Source organism: Nannobrachium achirus (assembly GCF_963921795.1).
Source record: "Nannobrachium achirus genome assembly, chromosome: 6".
NCBI classification, from domain to species: Eukaryota; Metazoa; Chordata; class Actinopteri; order Myctophiformes; family Myctophidae; genus Nannobrachium; species Nannobrachium achirus.
The window spans coordinates 29,741,790-29,769,741 of record NC_137815.1 but is presented as its reverse complement, the minus strand read 5'-3'; the positions used below and the strand labels follow the sequence as shown (position 1 = coordinate 29,769,741).

General features: G+C 41.9%; 1 protein-coding gene across 1 annotated transcript in view; it reads left to right on the top strand.

Annotated features, from left to right (window-relative positions):
* Positions 1-23,520, top strand: part of camk1b (calcium/calmodulin-dependent protein kinase Ib) — a 91,156-nt gene extending 67,636 nt beyond the window's left edge. The window contains exons 4-11 of the mRNA XM_080729132.1: positions 9,894-9,968; positions 15,699-15,837; positions 16,653-16,779; positions 17,422-17,497; positions 17,932-18,044; positions 18,435-18,513; positions 19,263-19,350; positions 20,469-23,520. Coding sequence (XP_080585258.1) covers positions 9,894-9,968; positions 15,699-15,837; positions 16,653-16,779; positions 17,422-17,497; positions 17,932-18,044; positions 18,435-18,513; positions 19,263-19,350; positions 20,469-20,654 — 883 coding nt within the window. The 3' untranslated portion in view covers positions 20,655-23,520. The remainder of the gene's footprint in view (positions 1-9,893; positions 9,969-15,698; positions 15,838-16,652; positions 16,780-17,421; positions 17,498-17,931; positions 18,045-18,434; positions 18,514-19,262; positions 19,351-20,468) is intronic.
* Positions 23,521-27,952: the final 4,432 nt, after the last annotated feature.

Sequence of the window (27,952 nt, the reverse complement as noted above, 5' to 3'; positions counted from 1 at the left end):
GGGCAGTCACACTGGCGTGACTCTCCATTAGTTCCTGTGACATACTAGTGTCACGTCCAGGAGGTGTACAGTACTTGTACATCAAGCTGCCTCACGCTACAGAAACAGGAGAGAGGCTCCTCCTGCCCTATGGGTGCCACTAAAAAGAAATTGCCATTCATTTTTCTCATATTTTTTTAGGCCTAGAATCAAGCCATCCAGGATCCTGGTGAATCATGACCATAAAACCTTTGATTCTGTGGGGGGGGGGGGGGGGGGGGGGGGAAATAACAAATCATGGTGTATGTGTAAAACTGTATATGAACAAGCTGTTACCTGTGCTTTGCACATGTCACCCCAAAATAGGGTAGAGTTACCACTCCAGATTTGACTGTGTACACCTAACAGAAGCTGACCCATCGTCATGGCATTCTGTTACAATCTGCAGAACTACCATTTTCATCATTTTGCATCATCTTAATATAGTCTTGCTTGAAAAGAAAGCCACCCGCAGACCATAGTGTGCGTAACCAAAGTGATCTTGGCTTTCTCCTCAATCATCCAGGTAGGGATGGGACGATAATCGTTATCATCGGTAATCGTGATTTGTGATAGAAAATGCTCACAATAATCGCATCACAGAGATTTCATTTATGGTGAAATTGTCCATACACTGGAATCAATTATTTTTCCTTTGCAGAGCTGCATATCCAGTACCACTTTTAAGATTATTATTTTCTTTTTCCAAGATATTTTTGGGCTTTTTCTGCCTTTATTGATAGTTGTACAGACAGGAAACGGGGAGAGAGATGGGGGTGACGCGCAGCAAAGGTCGTCAGGATCGGGACTCGAACCTGCAACGCTGCAAGGGCTTACGAGCCTAGGTGCCTGGACCACCACCCTGTGGCCTAGGCACTTTTAAGAGTTTTAAGCATATTTTTGAATATTGTGATGATAATATCGTAAATCGCAATTATTTTGGTCAACAATAGTGACATGATATTTTCATATAGTCCCAACCCTACATCCACTTCAGCCTCTCTATTAGTGGTTCTATCTATCTATTGTAACATAGATGTGTACAGGGCCGGACAGGGACATAAATTTGGCCCTGGCATCTTGGCCCAGACCGGCCCACCACAACCGGCGTGAACCGAACATAGAAGATCTACAAGCGCACAACGTGTCGAGGCAGCGATGCGTTGTGGGCTTGTATCAGCTGTTAAATGTTTTTCGGTGGGACTCCTGGGCCACAGTAGCCTGTGATTAGGCTACTAGGCCAGTATTCAAATGTGGGCCAATCATGTGATGTCTCTCTTTTCTGTAAGCAGGTGCTACACAGACGTAAAAAGGTAGGCGCCTCTTCCGGCTCTCTGGTACCCATCTCGCATTGGCATTTTTGATTGACAGGCTTGGAATTATTCTGTGTGCGTAACAGACACGGAAGGTCAGTAGGCAAATCAGAGGCAGGTTTGAATGGAAAAGTCCCGGGAAAAGACGCGTTGTGATTGGCCAGTAGTTTTTTTGAGTGGCAGCTGGTGGCAGCCTGCCCTCGACACTTCCGCTTTTCTGCCTATCAAGTTGGACGGGTCGCTCCAATCAACTGCAGCGGTGGACGAGGTATCTAGCTTTTTATATCTGTGAGGTGCTACTGAAGGATTGGCCCTCTCCACTTAGTGCCCGCCCAGCCCAAAAAATTATATTTAAATAATATTTTGTAAAAACAATTTTTGGGGTGGGGGCCCACTTGTATAGTCAGCCCACCGGGCATTAACCCGGTATGCCAGATGCCCAGTCCACCGGATGTGTCACAATTACACAAAAGGCAAAAAAAAACAAAAAAGGCATCAGCACTCAAATACAGTAACTCTCTATTTTACAAGTGAGGGTGAATAAATCGCATGGCTATGGGCGGAAATGACTGAACTACATTGGGCCCTAAAGCTATTTTTAGTGCTCCTGTTGCCCGGGTTACCGGAGACTCGCAGCTAGTGTACAGCCATCCCTCCCAAGGTGTGGAAGGTGGAACGAGGTACGGTACATATGTACTGTACTGTACGTATGGGGGCAGGAGAATGATTCTATAGCTGTGGTTCCCAAACTCTTCAGCTCAAAGATCTAAAACATATATTTGGTTTGTATAGTTACAGTCTACGGGCACCGTCGCACCGAAGTAGGCCTAGAATTATTGAATGCTTTAACCAGTGAAAAATAGCAGATATACAAGCTCACAGCGCGGCACCGAGTGCCGCACTGCAAGCTTGTAGATCTGCTATTTTTAAAAAGTCGTGAAAATGTGTTCAAATCTTTGAATATAAGTATTTTAAAAGCGAACGTTTGTAACTCAAATTTTGCTTCTGGGTGGTCCCTGGAACTAAATATTTTGAGATTGGTGTCCGTGGCCAAATAAATATAATTTTGGGGGTCCTTCACATGAAAAGGTTTGAGAACCACTGACATAGTAGTCTCTCAAGATTAAGAACAGACTAATTGAGCTCCATTTAAGTGAAAAGGACCTTTTCTTTGACGATGGCTGGCCAGATTGCTGACATAGAAACATAGGTTTTTCAAAAAATCTTAGAAGGATTCAAAAGACACTTATAGAAGAGACTTATAGGGTCAAAATTCTAATTTTCACAATTTTTCAGAAATAGCAGATCTACAAGCTCGCAGCGCGGCACTCAGTGCTGCGCTGTGAGCTTGTATATCTGCTATTTTTCAATAGTTAAAGCACAAAATAATAATACACAATGCTGTGTACCCGTTCTAAACTGGTTAATTCTACCTACAGTGTGAGGTTGGATTCTGTCGATGCTATTCAATGGGAATGGCGTGGTTTGACGATGGTCTTTGCGCATGTGTGTCACGCACAACCTTGCGTTTATGTGTTCTATACACCGTGTCTATTTGAAGCAGATAATTGTGCTCGAGACAGATGCTGCTTTTCCCCCCTCTGTCCAATCGGGTGAGTAGAAGGCAGACCGTCCCAAGACTCAGTAAGTGACAACTGGTGTTCGTTACACGTGTTGTGTCCTGAAAGTGAGTGACAGAATGCACTGCAAGCTAGGTTTGGGCGATATGATGATAAATATCGTTGAGATGATACAATGTCTCCACGATATGCCTTTTCAGAGATATCGTATACATGTATATCGTGATAAAATGAGGGAGCCTTATAATAAATCCTGTTGAATTGTTAATACAAAGATTCATTGCAGAATCCATTTAAACCTGCATTTTGGTCTAAATCAGTAGTTCTCAAACGTTAAAATGTCATGGTCTCCCCTCCTCTGATAGTATACAAATGCATTTGTACACTGTCAGAGTTACATACTTGTAAGGGTCAATTTAGACCTCCCAAAAGGATCCCAGAGAGTCCCTGGACCCCACTTTGAGGACCACTGGTCTAAATGGTCTGTTACTCCTTTTTCTTTTAGTTTTTGTTACCTTGTAGGTGGTTGTTGTACTGTTAAGTAACTTGAAAAATAACCATAAAAACCAACATGAAAAGGAATTGTGATAAGTTTGTGTATCGTGATACCGTTTGGAAAAATATCTTGATATTGTATTCTTCCATATCGCCCACTCCTACTGCAAGCTACTCTGATTTTTAGAACGCGCTGGCTGCAAAAAACAGTCGGCCAGTCGGTTTGGTGTGACTGTCACCTACAGCCCCAAACACCCAAGACAACTCTTCAAACTCTCATAAACCCTTAAAAATGCGAAACATAGATCAAGAGGAGAACTCCGCCTAACGGTCTTTGGTCTCTCCTTATCATGAAGTTTGTTGTCTCTCGCGACCCCTCCTCCCCCCCTCCAGGTTGCCATGGATACTGTAGAGAGAGAAGCAGTGGTTTGATGAAGCGTTGCCTACCCGCGTGTGAAGGTGTGTTGTTCACGTGGTGTTGACTTAATGTAGTGCAGATATTATCTAGATGCGATACAGTACAGCAGTGGTTATCAAGGGAGTGAAGGGACCCCCAAATTGGTATGTATTTGGCTGTAGAACCCCCATCTGAAAATATTTTGTGCCGGGGACCATCACTAGAAAAGAAGATTTTGTTAAAAAAAGATTACTCAAAACATTTTCGAAATATTATGTGGGTGTGGGTGTTTTTTGTTGCCTGAACGCGAATCTGTGTCGCTTTAGATTGGAACCACTTTAACCATTATTGTATGCTTTAACTATTAAAAAATAGCAGATATACAAGCTCACAGCGCGCTGCGAGCTTGTAGATCTGCTATTTTTGAAAAATCGTGAACATTTTGTGCAAGTCTTTGAATATTTTTGACCCGATTCCATAAATGTCTTCTAACTCCTTCTTCTAAATCAGTGGTTCTCAAACCTTTTCATGTCAAGGACCCCCAAAATTACATGTATTTGGCCCCCTATCTCAAAATGTGTTGTTCCAGGGACACCCCAGAAGCAGAGATTTGAGTTACAAATGTTCGCTTTTAAAAAGACTCACAAAAAAAAAACACACGATTTTTCAAAATATAGCAGATCTACAAGTTTGCAGCGCGGCACTCTGTGCTGCTCTGTGAGCTTGTATATCTGCTATTTTTCAATAGTTAAAACATTAAATAATTCTAGGCCTAAATGGGTTAAGAGCAGATTAGAGATCTGCTATTTTGGAAAAGCCAACATATAAGTGGTTAAAGTGATTGCGATGCTGTGTTAACTACGTTTGCTGGGTCTATCCATGTCCATGGTGGTCCATGCATATCAAACTGGGGGTCCTTGAAATGATCTTTTCAAGTGGGGGTCCACATGCTAATACTGTATGTACTGTACATGAAAAGTTTTGAGAACCACTGGTCTTCTTCAGCCCTGTTTTATGTCGTCATACGGTGTCATGCCAACAAAAAAAAGAAAAGAAAAAAAGCACCAGAACCAAAGGAGGAACGTAGCTGTACCACATACCATGTACCATGCAGCAGCTGTGAGCTGTGAACACATATATCACTGGTTCCCGAACCTTTCCGGGTCAGCGCTCACTTGAACATCTCCAAAGTGTTTGCATTCACAGCAAAGTGCCAGCACCTGACAAACATCAGCTGCTGGGCAGAAACCTCTTTTAACTTTTTAGTCTGGTTGCCCAGACTATAGTACCTTCTTTCTTTCTTTCTTTCCAGATAAACTTTATTTTTCCGCACTACTCCTCCCACAGTTTTGGTAGCACACACTTGGGCCAATACGTGCCAAATCGTCCAGCTTCATCGGGACTCGTATGCTTGCATTTTGCGATATAGTTTAATTTATATTAATTTATTCGTGAATTAATTTTCTCAATTGACTTGAATGGGAAAATGTGTTCCAAGATGTGGGCTTAATATTGATGACATCAGGGATCTCCATATATGGGCATAAAAGGGACAAGGACGGCATGGTTAGCACCGCTCAAATAAGGACAAGGATGGACAGATACAGAGATATCCATATATGGGCATGAAAGGGACAAATGGTAAGACGGAATACATTTCCCCGCGGATTCCTTGTGTCTCACGTCAGGGCAACCACACTTGCAATTTCTCAGAATTGCATCTTTCTAGTTCTTTCCCTAGATTAACGCCCCCTTCTACTTGCTCATACTACACTACAGCGCCTACACAAAAAGCTGACAGCGTTCTCCTGGACTTGCCATTTAGTCTCTGTTGTAATCTGGCACGAGCTCAGGGCAGGCTGACTCATCGTAGACCACTGTAACTTCCACAACAGTTGAGGGAGAGAGAGTTGGCCTTGGGTTGTTGTTATCTGTCATTGACTGTCTAACTCCAACGCACAAACAAACAGCTTACAGCTGCAACTTGGAACTTTTGCGTCGTGAGCTCGATGAAGGGCTTCATTGTGATGTTGATGAATAGGAACTTAGAATGAACTACGGTAGTTTACATTGATCCAAGATGAATAGGAACTTAGTGGAATATAGCGGTCCTCAGAGTTACTACAGGGTGGCCGCCAAGTCTTTGTGTGATATGATCATGTTTTTAACCACTTGAACCCTAGCATCCCTATTCTGTGTGGAACATTATCCAAAAATAGCAGATCTAAAAGCTTACAACGTTAGCCTCGCATAGCCAGACAATATCACACTGCGTGGATATAGTCTGCTTCACAGTAGAGATGGACCGATTGCAACATTCTTGGCCTAACCACCACGTGTGTGTGTGTGTGTGTGTGTGTGTGTGTGTGTGTGTGTGTGTGTGTGTGTGTGTGTGTGTGTGTGTGTGTGTGTGTGTGTGTGTGTGTGTGTGTGTGTGTGTGTGTGTGTGTGTGTGTGTGTGTGTGTGTGCGTGTGCATCCTCCCCCTCCACCCCTCGTGCACGCCGCATGTGCGGCACCCCCTCTCCAAGGCCTAGAGAGACTCTTTGAATGCCTTACATTTTAACTCTTTCTGAGTTGTGTAATAATGGGTGATCACTATGTGCTTTTAATGCTTTTCTGATTTGTATTATACAAGGTGTGAAACTGTGCACTGTTCTAAGGTTACCTTATACAGGTTTCTTTAGTCCGTTTCAATGTGTTTAGCTTTGTTTCTCTGACCTTTTGAATGTAGCACTTTGAGATCTGTCACAAATATAAAGTCCGATTTCCATCCCTACTTCACAGCCATTCAAAAAATTATTCTGGGGCGGTTACAAAAACTATTGAAATGGACTCTATTTGTTAGACCTACAACCTATCAGAGTCGCACAAGGAACCCAAGTGGAACGCAACAACCAAAGTGGAACGATACAAACACAGTGGAACGTAACAGCAAAGGTGATACACCCTTCCCTACAACCAATCAGTAGCGCAAAGGTGATATGCCCTCCCAAAATTTGCATGCTGGGCCCTGGTTGGTTCCCTCACGACTTGGGTGCTGAGAAGAATTGACATAGCTGAGCGAGGATCTGCTGCCTTGTGTTAGCAACGGCAGATAGAGTCTAGCTGCGCTAGGCTAGGCGTTGTGAGCTTGTAGATTGTCTAGAAGAGGTTTGGTGTAGAGGGAAAAGAAGAGCAGACTAAGTATTGACCTTTCAAGTGGCTAAATGTCTTAAATTACACATTAATCCAACATACCGGTACACTGATAACAGCGCTGTCAAACAATTCTAATCTAAGAAATCTATGAAAATCTTTAATCTGCGACACAATTGTTGCGACCGCAGGGAGCAGTTAGTATCAAAATCTCTCAGTCACGCCTCATGTCACGCTCCATATATGGCCATTCATGTATGATGTCATCAATATTAAGCCCATACCTGTGAATGCTCATTATATGGACATTGTGTCAGTCTCATGATAACCAAACCAGACGCGATTCACACTGGCAAATGAATTCCCATAAATGGAGATTTTGTGCCCATATATGGAGATCGCGACCTCCCTGCTTCTCGCCCTTAGGGCGTCTTACTAGTACTATATATAGTGACCCCCCAGGGGTCCTGGGGTCCCCCTCAAGGACCCCTGAGGGGGACCCCGGACCGCAGTTTTAGGGCCACAGTGTTAAGCTGACTGGCACATAAAAAAATATATATATGACTGCATTGTTGGTGGCCATCATGTGCCCATGTCTTATCATCACCACCAGACCATGTGGTTACTTACTATACACGGGGCATCAGGATATGGCCCTCAGCCAACGGGGGGCTGCATATGTGCCACTATGCACTGGGCTGCATGCCACTATGCAGGGCTACGCCCTCAATGAAGAGTAAACATTGAGATATTTACAGACATGATGAGACATGAGAGCAGTGGTGGAAAGTAACTAAAGTATTTACTGTACTTTTACAATTCGGAGGTAAGCGAGCCTTGCCGAGCCACGAGGCCCGGCCATAGGGCAGGAGCCTATCTCCTGTTTGCTTAGTGCAGTGGTTCTCAACCTTTTCAGGCTGTGACCCCCAAAATAATCGTATTTTAACTTGGGGATCCCCCCACAAGAGTTGAGGCATTACGTTTTGTATAACACGGTCCCACTGTGAACATTGCGAGGCGTTGTGAGCATGTAGATCTGCTATTTGCCCAGTATCTGCCTCTAATATTTGACAATTTGGCCAATTTTTCATTTTAGAGGTCTTAGAAAAGGTCTTAAAAGTCCTTAAATTGTCACTTTAGAAATGTGCAGATACCCTCTCTATAGGCTTAAACTTTATGCTTGTTTGTTTACTGTTGAGTGAGAAAACAATGTTGCACGTTAAGTTAGTCATCTGGGGACTCCCCAAAATAATTTGCTTGATGTACAAGCACATCCCCTCGACATGACGCTAGTATGTCACAGGGACTTACCCCCAATTCAAGCCTTGATGCTGAGTGCCAAGCAGGGAGGCAGCGGTCACATTTCTTTATAGTCTTAATTTGGTAATGACCCTGCTGGGATAATGAGCCACAACCTCCCGGTCTCAGGGTGGACACTCTTAACCACAAGGTCACTGAGCTGCTAAACTCCACTACAATTACTAGAAACCCTTAATGTTACATGTTACTTTGCAGATTTAGATTATTGTTAGAAAACATCCAGTACCGTAACCAGTTATATTAAGCCCTATTTTATACTTTATACTTTGCGCCGTAATGCACCGTGTTGCGAGCTTTTAGATCTGCTATTTTAGAGAAAAAAAAGCGTGACAAATTTTGAAACAATTTGAGTACTTTTCTTTCGGCTGGATTGGTACTGTAAGTATATTTTGATTCCAATACTTTGATAATTTCTTTTGTTGGTACTTCTGTACTTTGAAAGTAAATTTGCATGGAATAGAGGCCTTTTACTTGTAACAGTGCAATTGCAAAATAAAATTTGAGTGAACAATGTTTATCTCCCATTAACAATGTGTTTTAATCTCACCACAAAACGCATGACGTACAGTACATGCTCTTTATCACGTCTGCTAAACTATTTTCACAGAGTCCATTTCCTGGCCAGAGACATTTCCTGAATTGTTGTCCCCATTGTTATTTAAACAACTACCCAGGAGGAAGTTTGTATGTGTTTTACACTGATAATGCTGAACCAGCGTGATGCACTTACTGTACTGCTATAGCGCCTAGTCATGTTATTCTCACTATAGGCTCAGGCTGTCCTCCACACCCCAGTACTGAATGTCAGTCTCCAGGTTTTCTTCAGAATATGTATGACACTATGACACACACACACACACACACACACACACACACACACACACACACACACACACACACACAAACACCCTGACGAGCACTAAGAGTTGAGGCATTACATTTTGTATAACATGGTTCTATTGTGAACATAGAAGATCTACATGCTCTGCTCACAACGCCTCGCAACATCTATTTTCACAATTCCTCTAATATTTTATAATTTGGCCAATGTTTAATTTGTCATTTTGTCATTAAAAAGTCCTTAAATTGTCACTTTAGAAATGTGCAGATACCCTCTATACACCTGGGTTGTTTACTGTTGAATGAGAAAACAATGTTGCACATTAAATTAATCATCTGGGGACCTCCCAAAATAATTTGGGGACCCCCAGGGGTCCCGACCCATAGGTTGAGAACCACTACATTAGGAGTCCACTGGTACAGTGGTTTCTCAAACCTTTTTATTTCCAAGGACGACCATAACTCTTGAGAGTTTGTGCAAATTTACCATTCCATATGCACACTCTCAGAGTTATAGACCTGTAATGGTCATTACAGTAAATCACTTCAGAGTGCTCTGTTAGGGTATTGGATATTGGATAGTCCAGTGAGTGTCCATGGATCAATAGATCTATAGATTGATAGATAGCGACCGCTGTCAGGTGGAAACCTTGTATGTCCAAAACTGTTACTTTTCAGGGGGAAAAAAATACATGTTTTATGTATTACTTGTTTAACCCCCCCTCTCTCTCTCTCTCTCTCTCTCTCTCTCTCTCTCTCTCTCTCTCTCTCTCTCTCTCTCTCTCTCTCTCAGGATCAAACATGCCAACATCGTATCACTAGAGGACATCTTTGAAAGTAAATCTCATCTCTACCTTATCATGCAGCTGTGAGTAACTGTACCATAGTGTACTGTATGTGTTTTAACACACGCACGCACGCACGCACACATGCATGCACGCACACACACACTCAAAATAAGCCCTAGTTACGCCATCGCACCTGCCTCTCGCCCACCTCAACAACACAGATGTCACAGAGAGAGAGAGAGAGGGGCGCAGATACAGAGACCTATTGCCTCATTATCAGTGGTGGAAAAAGTACTTTTTTTTTGTAGTTTTACTTAAGTAAAAGTATCAATACACCAAGTACGGGGCACGATGGCGCAGTTGGTAGTGCTGCGTCGCCTCACAGCTAGAAGGTCCTGGGTTCGATTCCCGCTGGGGACGCTGTGGGTGCTGGGGGTGTGTTCTCTCCTCCACATCATCAGTAGCCACACCCTAGGTGGGGTTGGCAAAAGGGCCTTTCTGTGTGGAGTTTGCATGTTCTCCCCGTGTCTTCTAAGGTAGGTACCCTCACAAAAAACATGCAGTAATCCTGGTCTCTATACTGCCTCCCCCTGGCCAGCCGGGGTGTCTGATGGAGGGGAAAGGAACCGGTTGGAATAACGTGTGCCTTCCACGCGCTACGTCCAACCGGGGAAACTCCTCCCTGTCAGGTGAAAAGAAGCGACTTGGACTCCTCATGCATAGAAGGAACCATGAGGTCAGTCGGTTGTCTCCCCAGGTTGTCAGAGGGAGGATTACATTTGATAATTGGCACCAGGTGAAAAATGGGTTACAAAATCGTGGTATAAAAAAAAAAAACAACAAGAAAAAAACAAGTCAGTCAATATTGTCATATATTATTTATTTTATTTTATTCCAATATTTTATTAGCAATGCGGCACAACGCTTGGTACTGTACGTTGTCGTTGTTCGTTCTAGATTTTGGATTTAGAAGACATTTTGGTCCGGTCGGGCAGAAATCTCTTATCTCCATATTTTAACTTTTTGTGTTTTTTTCTCGTAAATTAATGCCCTATACTTGAACATACTACAGTGTCACACAAAAAGCATCAACAGTAGCAGATCTACGAGCTCAAAAGCCGGCACTGAAGCGACGCATTTTGAGCTTGTAGATCTGTTACTGTTGATGCTTTTCAAGCGTTTTGGAAAATGTGAGGTTTCCAACCCGACATAGAGCATTTAATGAGCCTGGGGTCTAAATGGTTTAAAGTGGTAGTAGCTTTGTGGCACAGAGGAATAGAATAGAGAGGATTAGTCACTACTAGCCATTGATTATTTTATGGGACACATTACCTAATTTGGAAAAATCCATACCGGGGCCATTTTTAGATTCCATTCATTACTCCTAGCAGCCCTACCAACCCTGTTTTTTTGGACACCTCCGAAGTCCTCCGGTGGCGTTAATTAAATTAAATCTGGATCACTGGCCACTAATTAAGGTCACAATGCTGCCGGCAATTCTAAACTTAGTTTAGAATAAGTGCAATGATTCGGTCTGAGTTAAAGGTGCAGCGGGTGATATTTAGTTGTGTTAATTAGCTCTATATTCTTATAGCAACTCATTGCCATCATAGTGCGTTTGTTCCGTAACAGGAGTTTCTCTGTGTCTCCAGCTTTTTTTGTAAACAGAAAATACTATTTTATTGTCTCTGCCAGACAAAGCGTGGCGAAGACTATGTTCAACATCAACCGGCACGGTGGCAATTATCCCTTGCTTAATCAACATTCAAAAATATACCCGCACTGGCGCGCACTGCCACCTGCAACGTTCAAGAGAACGTATTTAATGGGAGTTTTAACGTTTAGGTCATGTAGACCTTCCTCAGGCATCTACATGACCGAAACGTTGCTCCCACTAAATGCTTTCTCTTTAGCGTGCCCCTTTTTCTCCCCAATTTAGTTGTTATGCCAATTGATTCCTCCCCACACACACATTTCTGTGATGTCACTGCTGTCCTAACCTACTGACTAATGGTGTTAATAATCACATTTTTTATTGAGTTTTCACATGGACAGAAAGGTAATAAAATATTTGTACAAACTGCAATAAAACAAATTAAAGACATACCAAACGGAAACATGAACAAAAAAAACAAAAAACAGACAAACACAAAAACTAAAATACGGGTGAACAGCACAATACAATATTATTCATACAATTATCCATACTTATCAATACACAGTCAATTATTCAGAGTGGTAACATCTCCACACAAGGGGCACACTAAAAGGTAAATTGAAGGAGTACAGCTGGGGCTTTCCAAACCAGGTCATCACTTCCATCATAAATCAGTGTAGCTGTAGCTAGATCCTTGGGCAAATAGTTTATCAGCGGCTGCCAAATATTTAGAAAATCGTCTTCCTTCTCTTTTAATTTGGCACTGACTCTTTCCATTGGTAGCACTCTGTATATTTCTCTATACCATTGAGTCACTGATGGAGGTTTCTCCTGTATCCAGTTGAATAGAATGCATTTTCTAGCCAAACAAACAAAGCAGCAGTTAAGTAATGACTAATGGTGTTAGTCGGTACAATACGATAGCAGTGGTAGGTTAGTCACTAACCCACCAGTGAGGAGGAGACCCCACCGGGAGAACGTAAGGCTTTATCAGAGTCCAAGGTGAAGAGTTATCACCTCAAATTTTAGGTGATAAGCTTTCACTCAAAAATTAGATAACAAGTGGAGGCCATCATAGTCACAGTGAAGTCCTATCACCGTGTTGTGACGTTGTTTCCATTGTCCATTGTTCCCTCCTTCTCTCCTCCGTGTGTCGCTCGCGCTGCTCGTGCCTCTGTGCCTCTGAAAGCAGGGGGCACACTGATTGGTCCAGATCGACCAATCAGTGAATGGGATGATGGGGAGACTGTCTGATAGTAAAAACAGAGGAGATGTCTCGGGTTCGCGGTGATAGCCCTTCACCGCGGCTAATGATGTAGTTTTCTGATTTTAAAAGACTACACCGCAGTGATGGCTTATCATCACAGACTGTACTATGATAGGGCCATTAGAGCCTTCATCCTACTCCTCCCGCCCCAACACTCCGCACAAAAAGCTGCTGCCCCCAACCAACGGTGAATATTATCACCCTCTTCCCCGTCCAGGCTTCCATCCCCCAAACACATGCCAATTGTGTTTGTGTAGTCTGTAGATAGACGCTCGATAAAGCCGGCTGCACCGCGGTGGATTCGAACCCACAACCTCCGCACCAGTGGGTGGGCAGGCACTTTATAGGCTACCACTGCGTCCCTCACACAAGCACCCTTTGCTTTTTAAACTTTATCTGGGTGTGTGCGGAAGTTCTTTTTTCACCAGTGCTATCAGGGCTTAAAAGAGAGGAGATAGGGAGGGAGGGAGGGAAAGAGAGGAAATGAGTGTTTGGATCTTTCCAGTGAAAACAGCAGGTGGGCTGCCACTGACATATTTATGGGGGGATGTTATCGTTGATGTCGAGACGGAACCCTTCCTTTTTTTAAACAAATGTAAAATTCTGAAAATAGCTGATCTAAGCTGATCTAGCGTCTGATGTGACACGTTGTGAGCTTTTTAGGTCAGCTATTTTCTCTACTTTGGGGTGACTCTTAGCCTTGAGAGGGGGCGGCAGTGGCTCAGGAGGTAGAGCGGCTGTCTTGGAATCTGCAGGTTCCCAGTTCAATTCCCGGTTCCCCCAAGTGTCCTTGAGCAAGACACTGAACCCTTGAGCTCCCGAAGAACAGGTTGGTGCCTTGCGTGGTATCCCACCACCACCATCGGTGGTTGCATTGGGAAAACATGGCACAGGCTGAACAAAAGTGATTTAAACGCTTGGTTCAACCCTTCATCTTGGAGCTATACAGCGGAGTGAGAGGTTCCAAATGGGACTAAACCAAGTGGGTAGGACTGCATAATTAAGATGAAACCATATAGGAAATACAAGTTCTGACGAATGGTTTCCCCCCTGCTTGTGTCAGAAAGAATAATGCGCCATTCAGTGCTTCCAGTCCCTAGTTTAAAGTCTTCTTTTGATCACCATGATAGGCGTTCTGTTAAATTCCCATGTATTTTGAAATTGATGATAAAGTAGCGTATGCCGTAGGAGAGGCGTGGCTAGCTTGATTGACAAGCTCCCGACCAATAGCACTTATTGACCCACCTTTTGTAGAAAGATATGCTTCATTTACCGCCTGTAGAGTATATGGGCGCAACGTTGTCCATTTCTTTTTTACAGTCTATGGCAGGGGTCTTCAACTTGGGGTCCAGGACCCCTAGGGGGTCCTCAGAGTTACTACAGGGGATCCTCCAAATCTTTGTGTGATAGAAAGATTTTGTTTCTCCTTTTTTATATGAACCACTTGAACCCCTATAGTGTCCATATTCTGAGAACTTTAGCCAAAAATAGCAGATCTACAAGCTCACAACGCCTCGCGCTGCGAGGCGTTGTGAGCTTGTAGATCGGCTATTTTCGGCAAAGAGCTTTGGTGTAGAGGGGGAAAAAGAGCAGACTAAGTACAGAGTGAAAGGTCTAGTATTGACGGTTCAAGTGGTTAAATATTTGAAAACACAAATTTACATGATTCCAAAATACACTGATGATTGTGCTGTCAAACGATGAAACAATATGGAATCTATGAAAAGGTAGTGGGAGTCCCTGCTTCATCTCTCTCTCTCTCTCAACTAAGGGGTCCTTGGCCTGAAAACGTTGAAGACCCCTGGCCGATGGGCTAAACAGGCTGCCTCTCTCTTTCCTGCCCTCCATCAGAAGTTGTTCTCTCATCTATTCCTCCTTTTCATTTTCTTGGCACTCCCCTCCCTCCCTCCCTCGCTTCTTCTACCTCTTATGTCTGTTGCTGCTCTATTTATATGATGGTGGTGTGATTTAAACTTGTGATCATGTGCATGTGTGTGGGGGAGCGTGTTTGTATGATTTCTCTCTCTCTGGTAAAGAAAGTGTGTGTGTGTGTGTGTGTGTGTGTGTGTGTGTGTGTGTGTGTGTGTGTGTGTGTGTGTGTGTGTGTGTGTGTGTGTGTGTGTGTGTGTGTGTGTGTGTGTGTGTGTGTGTGTGTGTGTGTGTGTGTGTGTGTGTGTGTGTGTGTGCGCGTGCGTGCGTGCGTGCGTGCGTGCGTGCGTATGCATGCAGGCTTTGTGTGTGCTGTCTTTTATCTGTATAATTATGTGGCACAAGCCCCTGTTAGACAAAGCAATGCTTCCACCTAGCGGCCATGAAGGCTAAAAGCAGGTTGAATTGCAGCAGAGCATTATGCAGGGTTGGCATTACAGTAATGAGTTATACAGTCGGGTAAAACCTTGTATGTCCAAAACCGTTCGTTTTGCATTTTTCATTTTAAAAATGATTTAAACTAGTGAAAACAGCCGATCTACAAGCACACAACGCCTCGCACTGCGAGGCGTTGTGTGCTTGTAGATCTGCTGTTTTCACTACTTTTGTGCAACGGCCTTGTACGATGAAGCATGGCTTTACTTTGCAAAAGAACAGACAAATTTGAAACTTGGAGATACAAGGTTTCCACCCGACAACGACAATATACTGTTTGTTGACCGACTGTTGTGACTGCTTGTTACACAGTAAAATACGAAATGTTATTGGAATGACTACAACATGTGACACGTTTTGAGCTTGAATATCTGCTATTTATGGGCTATTTTCATTCATTTATTAGGAACGGTTTACTTTGGACATATAAGGTTTCCACCCCGACAGCGACGATAATACAATAGCAGTATAGTGTGTTATGTGTGAATTGATAACATGGTGTTGCTTCCATCGTGGTTGCAGGGTGTCTGGAGGGGAGCTGTTCGACCGCATCATAGAGAAGGGTTTCTACACAGAGAAGGATGCCAGTAAACTCATCCAGCAGATCCTGGACGCCGTCAAGTACCTCCATGACATGGGCATCGTCCACCGCGACCTCAAGGTCAGTACCTCCACGACATGGAGATTAAGACATGTTAGGCCCAGTGGTTAGGAATTCAAAGTGAAATATCTCGCCTTCCAGTGGGGTCAGTAGGCCTACAGAAAAGGCTAAGGTATGGCAACATGACTGGTGTCTTGCACGCGTGCAACAGGCATGATACATTTATTTTAAGAAGTACATTTTATTTTTTCCCTGTTTCTGCAGTTTCTTGGGCTGGATATGGCAGCCTGGAATGGTTTTTCAAGTGCAGCTAAACTTGGCATGTTAGTAAACGTGCCACAATTAACAATAATGAATTGCACCTATGCAGCTGACCTGAACCTGGGAATATACAATTTTGTCAAGATGGGGAGAATACAAGTGTGGAGAATATAATTATAATACCTTGTTAAAGTGACCATTTTGTTAAATTTAGCATTAGTTATTTTACTGTAATTTAACAACATAATAACCAGCACAGATAGACAAAGAGACATTCTTGGATTTATATTTAAAAGTAACTTTTATTTTCCCCCCTGGACCCAGGGTATGGCAGCTGCATACCTCTGTCATACCCAATTGACACCCCTGTCGCCTTCCCTCCTTTGTCGGTTCGTTTTTAAATGTTTATTTTGTGGTTACAGAGATTACATTTAAAGCCATGCATGCTCTTCTTCAGACTTGTGAGCTGACAGTGTTGTGGCCGCTCGATTCCTTCCTTCTGATCTCGCTTCACTTTCGGAGCGAGGACACTGCCATCGAGTGGTTTTGGATGGATGATGTGCGCTACTTTTCTTTAATCGTGTGTGTGTGTGTGTCTCCTCCTACCATGGCAGCCAGAGAACCTGCTGTATTACAGCATGGAAGAAGACTCCAAGATCATGATCAGTGACTTTGGTCTGTCCAAGATCGAAGGCTCTGACAGTGTCATGTCTACGGCCTGTGGAACGCCCGGATACGTTGGTGAGCACACACTATTACTATCATTAATATTATTATTATTACCCTTATTATTATTACATTACTCATACTATTTATTACACTACTCATTATTACCAGTAAGAGGCCTAAGGGTGCAGAGGGCGAGGTCGCGCAGGAAGGAATTCATTATTAATATATCGGACCAGTTACCCATACAGTATATGGAGATCCATGTATATGGAGATATGGGCATATTGGTTGGATCGGCGGTTCTACATAAAAATGTTGTTTCATACAACTGTACTTGGAGCAAGTACAGTAACGGCAGGGGAAGCAGCTAAGAACATAGGCAGACATCTGGTTTGAGGCCAGCAATGTGTTGATGTGTGTCCCTGAGAAAGACTCTTAACCCCTACTGTAACTCAATGGCTGCTCACTGCTCCTAGTTGTTATAGGATGGGTAAATGCAGAGGACAAATTTCACGTACTGTATGTGCAAATGTACTGTGACAAAAAAACACCCCGAGGAGAGGGTCCTACCGGTATATTAAATTAAATGAATTACATTAAATGTGATTTAAATTAAATGCTACAGTATAACAGACGTGGTGGAGCTGTGGTCCATACATTGTTCATGCTGTGTGATGATGATGATGATGATGATGATTGTGTCTCTGTCTGCAGCCCCTGAAGTCCTGGCTCAGAAACCCTACAGCAAGGCAGTGGACTGCTGGTCTATCGGAGTCATCGCCTACATACTGTGAGTGACCCGAAGGTGGCGCTGTTAAGTCATTGCCATTATGTAATAATAAAATTCACGCCCCGCCCACTCAGCAACTTCCTGGTGCTGACGTCACGCTTTGAAGGGGAAACCCTTCTAAAAGAATAGAGTTAACACAGAAATCGCAAATTTAATGCAATTTCCGAATAGTAAAGTATAAAATAAGGCTAGCATGATCAAGAACACAAGATAGTAAAAGACACAAAGCATTATAATTTACTTTACCGTTCTAAATAATGATTTGTTGGCTTTAAGTCCAGCGAATTCTGTGTTAAAATAGCAGGGTTTCCCCTTCAAAGCTGACGTCAGCACCAGGAAGTTGCTGAGAAATTTGCTGAGTGGGCGGGGCGTGAATAGGGCTTATTGTGACAGCCCTAGCGTTGTTGACAGCTGTTGTTCTCATGCCGTCTCAGGCTGTGTGGCTACCCTCCGTTTTATGACGAGAACGATGCCAAGCTGTTTGAGCAGATCCTGAAGGCGGAGTACGAGTTTGACTCTCCCTACTGGGATGATATTTCTGATTCAGGTAAAGCACCGGTTCCCAAGCAGTGGTTTCAGGACCCGTTTGTGGGTCGCGGACACATTTTTATGGGTCCCTTAGTTATATCTTTCCTACATTTTGTTTTTAATTATTATTATTTCAAAATATTTAAGAAGTAGTGAAAATAGCCGATGTACAAGCTCACGAAGCGACGCGTTGTGAGCTTGTAGATCTGCTGTTTTCACTGGCTTGGGTAGCGGGCAAACGTCTAATTTCTCTTTTGGATCACAAGCTAAAAAGTTTGGCAACCACTGAGGTAAAGAACTTTTGAACACATAGCCACATTTTCCAAATGTGTCATCTTTTCTTGGGGAATACCTTAAGTAGCTGGTGACGTATCATTGTGTGATGGTGTTTTGTTGTTGTTTCTTCTAGCTAAAGACTTCATAATTCACCTGATGGAGAAAGACCCCAGGATGAGATACACATGTGATCAGGCTCTTCAACACCCCTGGTAATGGAACTAGGCATTTAACATATTTAATGTATCGCAAATCAATTCAAACTGGTGGCAATTTAAATCGTGATTAAATCACAATTTGAATCGTGATGCAAACCGTAGAATGCGTGTAAAATGAAGAGAAGAAAATACAGGGTTATATCGTTGTTGTCTTGTGTTTTTGTTTCTTAGACAAACTTGTAAACACAAAGAAAGACACACACACACACACACACACACACACACACACACACACACACACACACACACACACACACACACACACACACACACACACACACACACACACACACACATTGTGTCGTTGTAGACATGTTGTATATTGTATATTACAGGTATAAAGCTTTTTGAAACAAATAGCAACAAACTTTTGCACCAGCATTTTTATCAAAATGATTGAAATAGTATAGAAACAACAACACAGAGATAGCCTGGCTACCAGACTGATTTCACTCCATAATGCCCAGATCAATTAAAAACATACAAGCGTTGCCTCCAGTGTTTCCAGAAGCATTAGGAATACAGTACGTTAAGGCCATAATTAATACATTAATAAATCTAAAAAAAAGCATGAAAGGTGGGTACATTACTGGTCACAGACATTTCACTTGCACTAGTCCATCAGTTTGAGGAACATTCGAAGTGCCACCTGAACGTTTTCCAGTTTTTGCACTGCTATACAGTAAGGCCACCACAAGGGGGCAGCAGTGACAGTTGTGTTGTGTGCTTGTGGTGTTGATCAGGATCGCAGCAGACACCGCCTTGGACAAGAACATCCATGAGTCTGTCAGTGCCCAGATCAAGAAGAACTTTGCCAAGAGCAAGTGGAGGGTAAGTCATTAATTAGCACAGTTATGTAGACCTGTGGTTCTAAACCTGCGGGTCGGGAACCCCAGTTATTTGGGGGGTCCCCAGACGATTAACGTAATGTGCAACATTGGTTTCTCACTCCACAGTAAACAAACCAACATAAAGTTTTAATTGTATAGAGGGTATATGCACATTTCTAAACTGACAATTTAAGGACTTTTTAAATTAAACAAATTAAACATTGTCCAAATGGTCAAATATTAGAGGCGTTGCGAGGCGTTGTGAGCATGTAGATCGACTATTTTCACAATAGAACCAAATGCCTCAACTCTTAGTGCTCATCGGGGTGGGGGGTCCCCAGTTAAAATAGACTGATGCAGGTCATTGTTGACCTGGCATCCTATAGTATACATGTATAGTTTCAATGTACAGATGATTGATTTTTGGCTATTCTACTGTTAGACTGATTCTTGCTTTACATACGATCCTAGATGACTATTTCTATGCATTTGATGGATTACCTTGTGCTGCTAAATTACTAAATTGTAAATTCTAAGTGAAAGTATCACTTTGTCTTTTTCACCACATAAACCCTATACTTATTGACCAGGGTCCCCCAGTAATTGCTGCTTTTTAAACTATTTTTAAAATGTTTTTCAAAATAGGCAAAGAAGTTTAGGGATAAGGCGTAAGGCATGGACAAAAATAGGACCCTGACATCTGAAACGGCGATAATTTAGGAAGATAGCCCCCAAAAACTGAAAAATGATGACTCATCACTAAACCATCGTTTTGTGGGGACATTTCTAGCCCAATGAAAGTTTTTTGTGCAAAACAAATGCTTGCAATGGATTCAGAATCATGACAAACCCATAGTTAGACCCCTCACATCCTACTTAAAGCAGGATATTCTGGGTATTTTCCTCCTGTATAGAAAGTCGATGGGAGCCCAACTTGATATGGATATTATATGGGTAAACATCAAAATAAAGTTTGGTACCCAAGGCTAAAATCCATCGTTAGGTCCTAAAGAAGCCTCAAAAAAAGGTTTGGCGCTTTTATCCGCTTCGTTTCGATAATTTCGTTAAGCCACCCCACTATAAGTAGCATTGTGTTGTGTTGTGTGTGTTGCTGTGTAGCAAGCGTTCAACGCCACGGCAGTGATCCGTCACATGAGAAGACTCCAGCTGGGGACCAGCGAGGGCTCCAACGCCACCGCCTTGTTGTGTGAGGGAGGGGGCTGCCCCCACCCCAGCGCTGCTGACAGCAGCGCCACGGACCCTCTGTCCACCTCCTACCACTGCCACCCTGCCAGCCAGGTCTGATTCCTACCCCCACCCCACCCCACACCAGCCCCATTTCTACTGTTACCTATACCTGATCATCATACTCCCCCTCCCCCGGCCCGCACCCACCAGTGACTTCTTTCACATTTTAATCCCCTTGTCCCCCTTGGGTCTGGAGGACCAGAGGCATCTGCTTGCTGTTTTGGGGGATCACAGCGGTCGTTCCTCCAAGCCCCCCTTGTCGCGTGTACCCGTACATGGGGAGGTGAGGGTGACGGTGGTGGTGGTGGTGTTGGGGTTGGTGTTGGTGTTGGTGTTGGTGGGCATGGCTGGGGATTCGTCCAACGCGTCCAGCATGTGGACGATGGAGGAGAGAGACTGCCCTGCTGGTGTTGCATTATGGGAGGTGGAGTTCACTTTCACAAGACTGAGATGATGGTGGTGGTAGTGATGGATGGATGGATGGATGGATGGATTGAGAGGAGGAGTTGAATAAAATGGAGAGAGAGAGAGAGAGAGAGAGAGAGAGAGAGGAGGAGGGGTGTGTATCAAGTGTATTGCTTTAAAGGGAGTAGGGCAAAAACTTGTTTTATTTAATCGATTTTATTGTTTTTCTCCCTCCTTAGAATTTAGAATAATTACAAGCAAGGAACATCTTGCTATGGGTAAAAAAAAAACTTTCCAATAGATTGTATGTTTAAAGTTATACTGTGTCACATGTGTTAAACACTGTGTTTATTTTGCTCTCTGGACACTCGTGCCAAATTGACTTATAGGCACCGGAATTGTTCGTTTTTATGTATTTTGCCGTTAATAAATGCCGTTTTCATAATATTCTCAGGTGCTATCCACCTGTTTACGCGGGAATGTACTGTAGAATGAATGTGTGAGATACGTCCGGAGAACAGCTGACATACAAGCTCAAGTCGTGTCGCAGATGCGACCGTTGTGAGCTTGTAGATCCCACTTGGCTCGGCTGCGACGCCGATACCGCTGCTCACCTTCTGCGCAATGCACGATGGGACGCTGGAAACTTGTGGATAGCATTCATTTTCGAGCGCTCCTTCTGTATAGACAAACGCCTGTAATGACACCGAGCTAACAGTAGGCGTCGGCAAAAAAAAAAGACTACTATAATGAATGTTACACAGTATGACTTTAATGATGGTGTATGTGCGTTGGACACAACAGTAAGAGCCTCTTCGTTTTATAACGAAAAACTTGATGTGAAGGGCTTCTTTTAAAATGACGATCGAATCAATTTTATTTGATGTAATTTGACGTGGTAATTTACCACAGATCCATGTAGTACATATTAAGCAGGTTTGTGCTTTTAGACAATCAGTGAGTTCCCATTCATTAGGCCATAACTGTGGTGGCCGTTTTGTGTTGCCACACATAGAAAACCCACTATTTATTCCCATATAGAGATTTCCGAAAATGTTTATATAAATTAGTTTAAGCTCCTGGTTGAATCATTGACCATAAAACATTTGATTCTGCGTAAAAAAGATATATATAAATAAAAAAGTAAAAATAAAAAATGAAAATATATATATATAATTTGAAAACTGCATAACAAAGGGTATTTATGAAATATTGCTAGTATATAATATAATTAAATATTCAAATGTCTTTTTTGACACAGAATCAAATGTTTCACCAGGATCCTGGATTGCTTGATTCTAGGCTTAAAATAATTGCTAGAAAATGTTTTTTTTTTTGTAAATCTCTGGGGAAAATGAATGGACGATCTTTTATTTTTTATTTTTTAGTGGCAACAGTAAACCACGCCCTCTGCTATGCCCTATCCCGCATGCATGTAGCCTTTTTCTCGTGGCAGTACACAGTAAGATTCGGAGTGTCAATTGAGTGTAAAAATTGGTTTTATTTTGTATGACGTTCCTGGTTTGAGTCGTTTTGGGTCTTTAAACCAGAGATGGCTTCACTCTTCTTCTCCCAAACCTCTATAAACTAATTCAGTACAGGGATATATCTTTGTAAAACGGTGCCTTTGTAATAAGTACTGTACAATTGTGTGAAGGGTTTATTATTTTTTTCCCGGTAGCTTTTTGAAAAAAAAGATGCAACTCTACATTATGTCTGTCATTTGTCATATGTTGTACATAATTATACTGTATTTGCAATGATGCTATTATGAATTGAAAATGTGTTTATTTCCCCCCCTTTTTTCGTCTCGTAAGTGAGACATCCTAATATATAATAACTTCACTTAAAGCAGCACTATGTAACTTTCCTCCTCTTTGTTTTTTACCCCGGTTTTCTGCGCAAGAGCTGAAATGTTTACCGTTGAGCTAATAGATCAGGCCTGCTTTGCTCTGGGGGACAAAATTGAATCTCGACCATCATGCACAAAGTTTCGGGCGAATTGACAAGATTGCCTATTATAAAAAACAAAACAAAAAAACGGGCACCTGAACCACTTTTGGGGGAAAGAACATACATCAACTAAAGGAATCTGGAATTCTCCTTTAACATAATACTTTACCATAGAGATTGGACACATTTTTATTTTATTCACAAAGAAATTGAGCTTGATTAAACCAAAACGCTTGCCAGTGGTGATCATATTAGACAGAGGTCATATTATTTTAAATATGCATGCAGCCTAATTGCAAAACAATTGAGAAAGCTTTGTATGTCCATATTTCAAACTTTGTATGATTTTTCCCCCCCTGTAAACCAGTTGTTTTCAACCTTTTTCATATCAAGGTCCATTATTTATTCAGCATTTGAGCCACAGACCACCATATGACATTTAGCCTCTCTGACCCAAAACATATTTTGTTATCATTGGATAAGATTTAGTTTGACAGACAAATGTTGTTAAAAATAACAATTCTTCTACATCATGTAATTGTGTAGACTTCTTGTAAATTAAGTAATGCAGATGTTTAACAATAATTTAACTCTTGAAAGCATAAAATGAAACCAAATGGAGCCCCTAAGGGTCCATTTGGTTTCATTTTACGCTCTCAAGAGTTACAGATCTACAGTATAAGGGTACATTTTGTTTGAATCTGTTCACACAGATAAATACTGGGGAAAACTTCAGATCTACAAGCTTGTTTGACCAATGACCATGCAGTTTTTATAGGTTGTTGAACCACTGCCCTACTTCATTGTACAACAAATAGCCTATAGCTAGTCGATCGGCCCTTTTAGCTATACAAAATGTATAGTGAAATGAAAAAAAAAAAAGTGGTTAAGTGTGTCTGTGGGGGTTTGAATTGTCGATCCAATGAAGTAGGCTATTAACAAGAGCTAATATAATAACTATATTATTATTTTTGGATATGGTTAATCTCTTGAGACAGAGAGGGCGCTGTTTTTCCCCCCTTTTTTTTTGGACGATGGGTTCCCAGATTTATAGATGGTAGGCACTGGATCAGCTTTAACTCTTTCAGTTATACACAAAAAGGGATTTTTATTGTATTTTTAATGTTGTTTATATCCTTAATAGCTTTTAGTGTCCTTTAGGAATAAATGGAAGCTGTGTTTTTTTTAAAAATTGATGATGATGCTCTCCTAATCATTTGGGGTGTAATTAAACATTGACTTAGACCTTTAGACCTGCTAAACCATACTTAAACTGTAAATGTGCTCATATCGTGTACAGGTTGTGTGGATGACGTCTGGAATTGTAACCAAAACTTTACATGATTACAGCCTGACACCATGTTGTACAGTCAATGCACTTTCATTGCCATCCTCCTCTTTATAAATGTTTTCATAGGCATGTCTATTTTTTATTTTGTCATCAAAATCCAGTCTGTACAGAGAGAAACTGGATTAAACAATTATGAATGTACAACATCCCATTGTCTCACTCAATCATTCAATATTTGTCTTTCTAGGAAACTGCAATGCAAAGTGTGTACTATAGCTACACACACTGAAAGTATCAGGGCTGATTAATTTCATGGAAATTGAAAATAATGAGAACGTTTTAAACTTCTGTGTTTAGATGGATTACAATACATGCAAATGTTATTGTCGTGGTTTAGAACTATAGGCTATAGTGTTTCAGAACGGGGGCGTACAGATACGTTTGGGGGCAGTGGAAGACTTTTTTTTTTTTAAATGATACTGACATGATATTGACCAGTGGTGTAAACTAACTAAGTACATTTAATTAAGTACTGTACTTAAAGGGGAAGACCACCCATTTTCAATATTGAACTGTGTCATTAATATACCTTAGAGGAGTTGTGTGGAATTAGAATAAAAGTTCCCCCCCTTCTGTGTTGCCTAGAACTGGAGGATTGATTTTGGGGATTGTATTGTAAAGTACAACTTGATGACATCACACATTGTACTTTACAATACAAACCCCAAAATCAATCCTCCAGTTCTAGGCAACACAGAAGGGGGGGAACCTTTTTTCTATTTCCACACAACTCCTCTAAGGTATATTAATGACATATTTCAATATTGAAAATGGGTGGTCTTCCCCTTTAAGTACACTTCTGAGGTATTTGTGCTTTACTTGCTTATTTCCAATTTTCAATACTTTTAATTCTACTCCACTACATCTCGGATCCAAATATTGTACTTTTACTCCACTACACTCATTTGACAACTTTAGTTACTAGTTACTTTGTAGATTTAGATTTTATTACTAACTATTTGCCACTTCAGCCTTGGATATGTTTTGACCATTTGAAAATAGCCAATCTACATGCTCACAATGTGTAGCAATGCGACGCATTGTGAGCTTGTAGCTCTGCTATTTTCAAAAGATTTTTATATTTATTTATACATTCGAAAACTTGTGAAACAGGACATTCTGCATAATGAGTACTTTGTACTTTTGGTAATTTACGTACATTTTGATATACCAATATGCTTTTGTACAAAATGTTGAATTCCAGACTTTTAGTTAACATAACACGTAACAGAGTATTTCTACATTGCGGTATTGATACTTTTACTTAAGTGGGAAATTCAAGTCATTTTTCCACCACTGTTATTGACCATGATCCCATGATACTGACATGATACTGACCATGAAACTCTTGTCAGGTACAGTAGATGGGGAGAAACCAGTCATTCTGAAAAATCGTGAACAAGTCTTTGAATATTACACTTATCCTTCTAAGGCTTTTTGAAAAACCTATGTTTCTATGTCAGTGGTGCTCAAACATGTCAAGGACCCCCAAAATGATATGTATTTGGCCACGGACCCCCATCTCAAAATATTTACTTTAGTTCCAGGGACCCCCCAGAAGCAACATTTGAGTTACAAATGTTATTTGCCTATTCAAAGATTTGCACACATTTTCACGACTTTTCGAAAATTGCAGATCTACAAGCTCTCCGCGTGGCACTCGGTGCTGCGCTGGCACGGGTGTGACACCAGGCACAGGTGTGACAGCTTAACCACGGGCAGCAGTGGCTCAGGGGTGTAGCCGATAGAGCGGCCGGATGGCAACCGTGAGGTTCCCCGTTTGATCCCGGGCTCCCCCAGAGTTAACTCCCCCAGAGACAACTTTAGTTTTTTACAACAAGGGTTCATATTTTAGATTGTAATTAAAGAATATAAAAGATGAGTGTTAAATTGATTTAATTTACTTCTTTCTATTGTTTTAGAGATTCTTATTTCAGGGGTTGGGGGCATGCGTACAAGTGGCTAAATATGTCATTTTACACAGAATAAGCCCATTCCCAAGATACAACGCAACCTTTCATGGTTGGATATGACTTATGGGGGCTAGAAGTGTTACTGTAAATAGCAATAAAGAAACTGCTGGCTTATTGTGTCTAAAAAGACATATTTAGCCACTTGTACGCATGCCCCCATGCGTACGCATGCCCCACATTTTAGCACGGTAAATGCGATAAAACAATAGAACGAAGCAAATGAAAACATTTTAACACTCACTTTTTCTTTTCTCTAATTACAATATAAAATATGAACCCTTGTTGTAAAAAAACAAAGTTGTCCTTTAATGCCTTGCATGGTTTCCTCCACAATGTGTGTGCATGTGTGTGCGCGTGCGTTTGTGTGCGTGTGTGTGTGAAATGCACAATCTATGTAAAGTGCTTTGGATAAAAAGCGCTAATATTAAACCCCAGCTCCGTATTGTAGGGAAGGCTATCACATGAAATTAGCTGATATACAAGCTCACAACTCGTTGTAACAGACAATACGCAACTATAGAGCCCTGAGGGACTCCGGGCAACCATAGGCCTATAGGGTTTAAAGCAGGGGTCTTCAACGTTTTCATTCCAATTAAGGAACCCTTAGTTGAGAGAGAGATGAAGCAAGGACCCCCCACAACCTGTTAAAATATGCCATATAGTTTCATCTTTTGACAGCATCAGTGTATTTTGGATTCATGTCAATTTGAGTGTTCAGATATTTAACCACTTGAACGTCAATGCTTATAAATCTTGACCTTTCACTCTGTACTTAGTCTGCTCGGCACGAGGTGTTGTGAGATTGTAAATCTCCTATTTTTGGCTAAAGTTCTCCCAATATGGACGCTAGGGTTCACGTGGTTAATATAAAAAAAATCACACCCGTGTGAACTGAGCGGTGGTCGTGGAGGCTGCGCAACAGCAAAACAAATATATATATATACCTGTATATATATATAATAAAAAATATTAAAACAATATTAAACAAAATATTAATAATAAAATGCATGTCACTCAGGCCGCCACTGGTATCCATCCATCAGAGTGTGTGTGTGTGTGTGTGTGTGTGTGTGTGTGTGTGTGTGTGTGTGTGTCTGGTCTGGCCTGGCCTCGCCTGAACAACAGCGCCCCTCCCTTAACATGTGTGGTCAAAAAAGGTACTGTAGGCTACAGACAGACACGCAGACAGACAGACATACCCACACACACGGCCACGTATAGGAGCGTTGTGACCACCGCTCAAAAAGGAGAAAAAAAAGTTTTTATCACATAAAGATTTGGAGGACCCCCTGTAGTAACTCTGAGGACCCCCTAGGGGTCCCGGACCCCCTGTAGTAACCCCTGGTTTAAAGTGATTGAATCTGCCATCTCTCACACTACCCAACCAAACAACAACAACAATGACTCCATCATATAAAATGACATAGGCCTAAGATAGAGTGAATGTTTGTGGTCTTTCATCCAGAAACCAGACGTTGGATTACATCATCCCAGCGAGGGTTATAACCATGCACGCTCCTCCACTCTGCAGCCGCCTTGAAACAATCACCGATCTTTTTTTGTGTGTTTTTGCTTTTCTCATAAAAACCCATAATAGCTTGGTCCTGGCTGGTTGTGTGAGAGTTTGCATGACGTCGTGGCTTTTGTTGAGATGTGTGAACTCTAGGGATTTA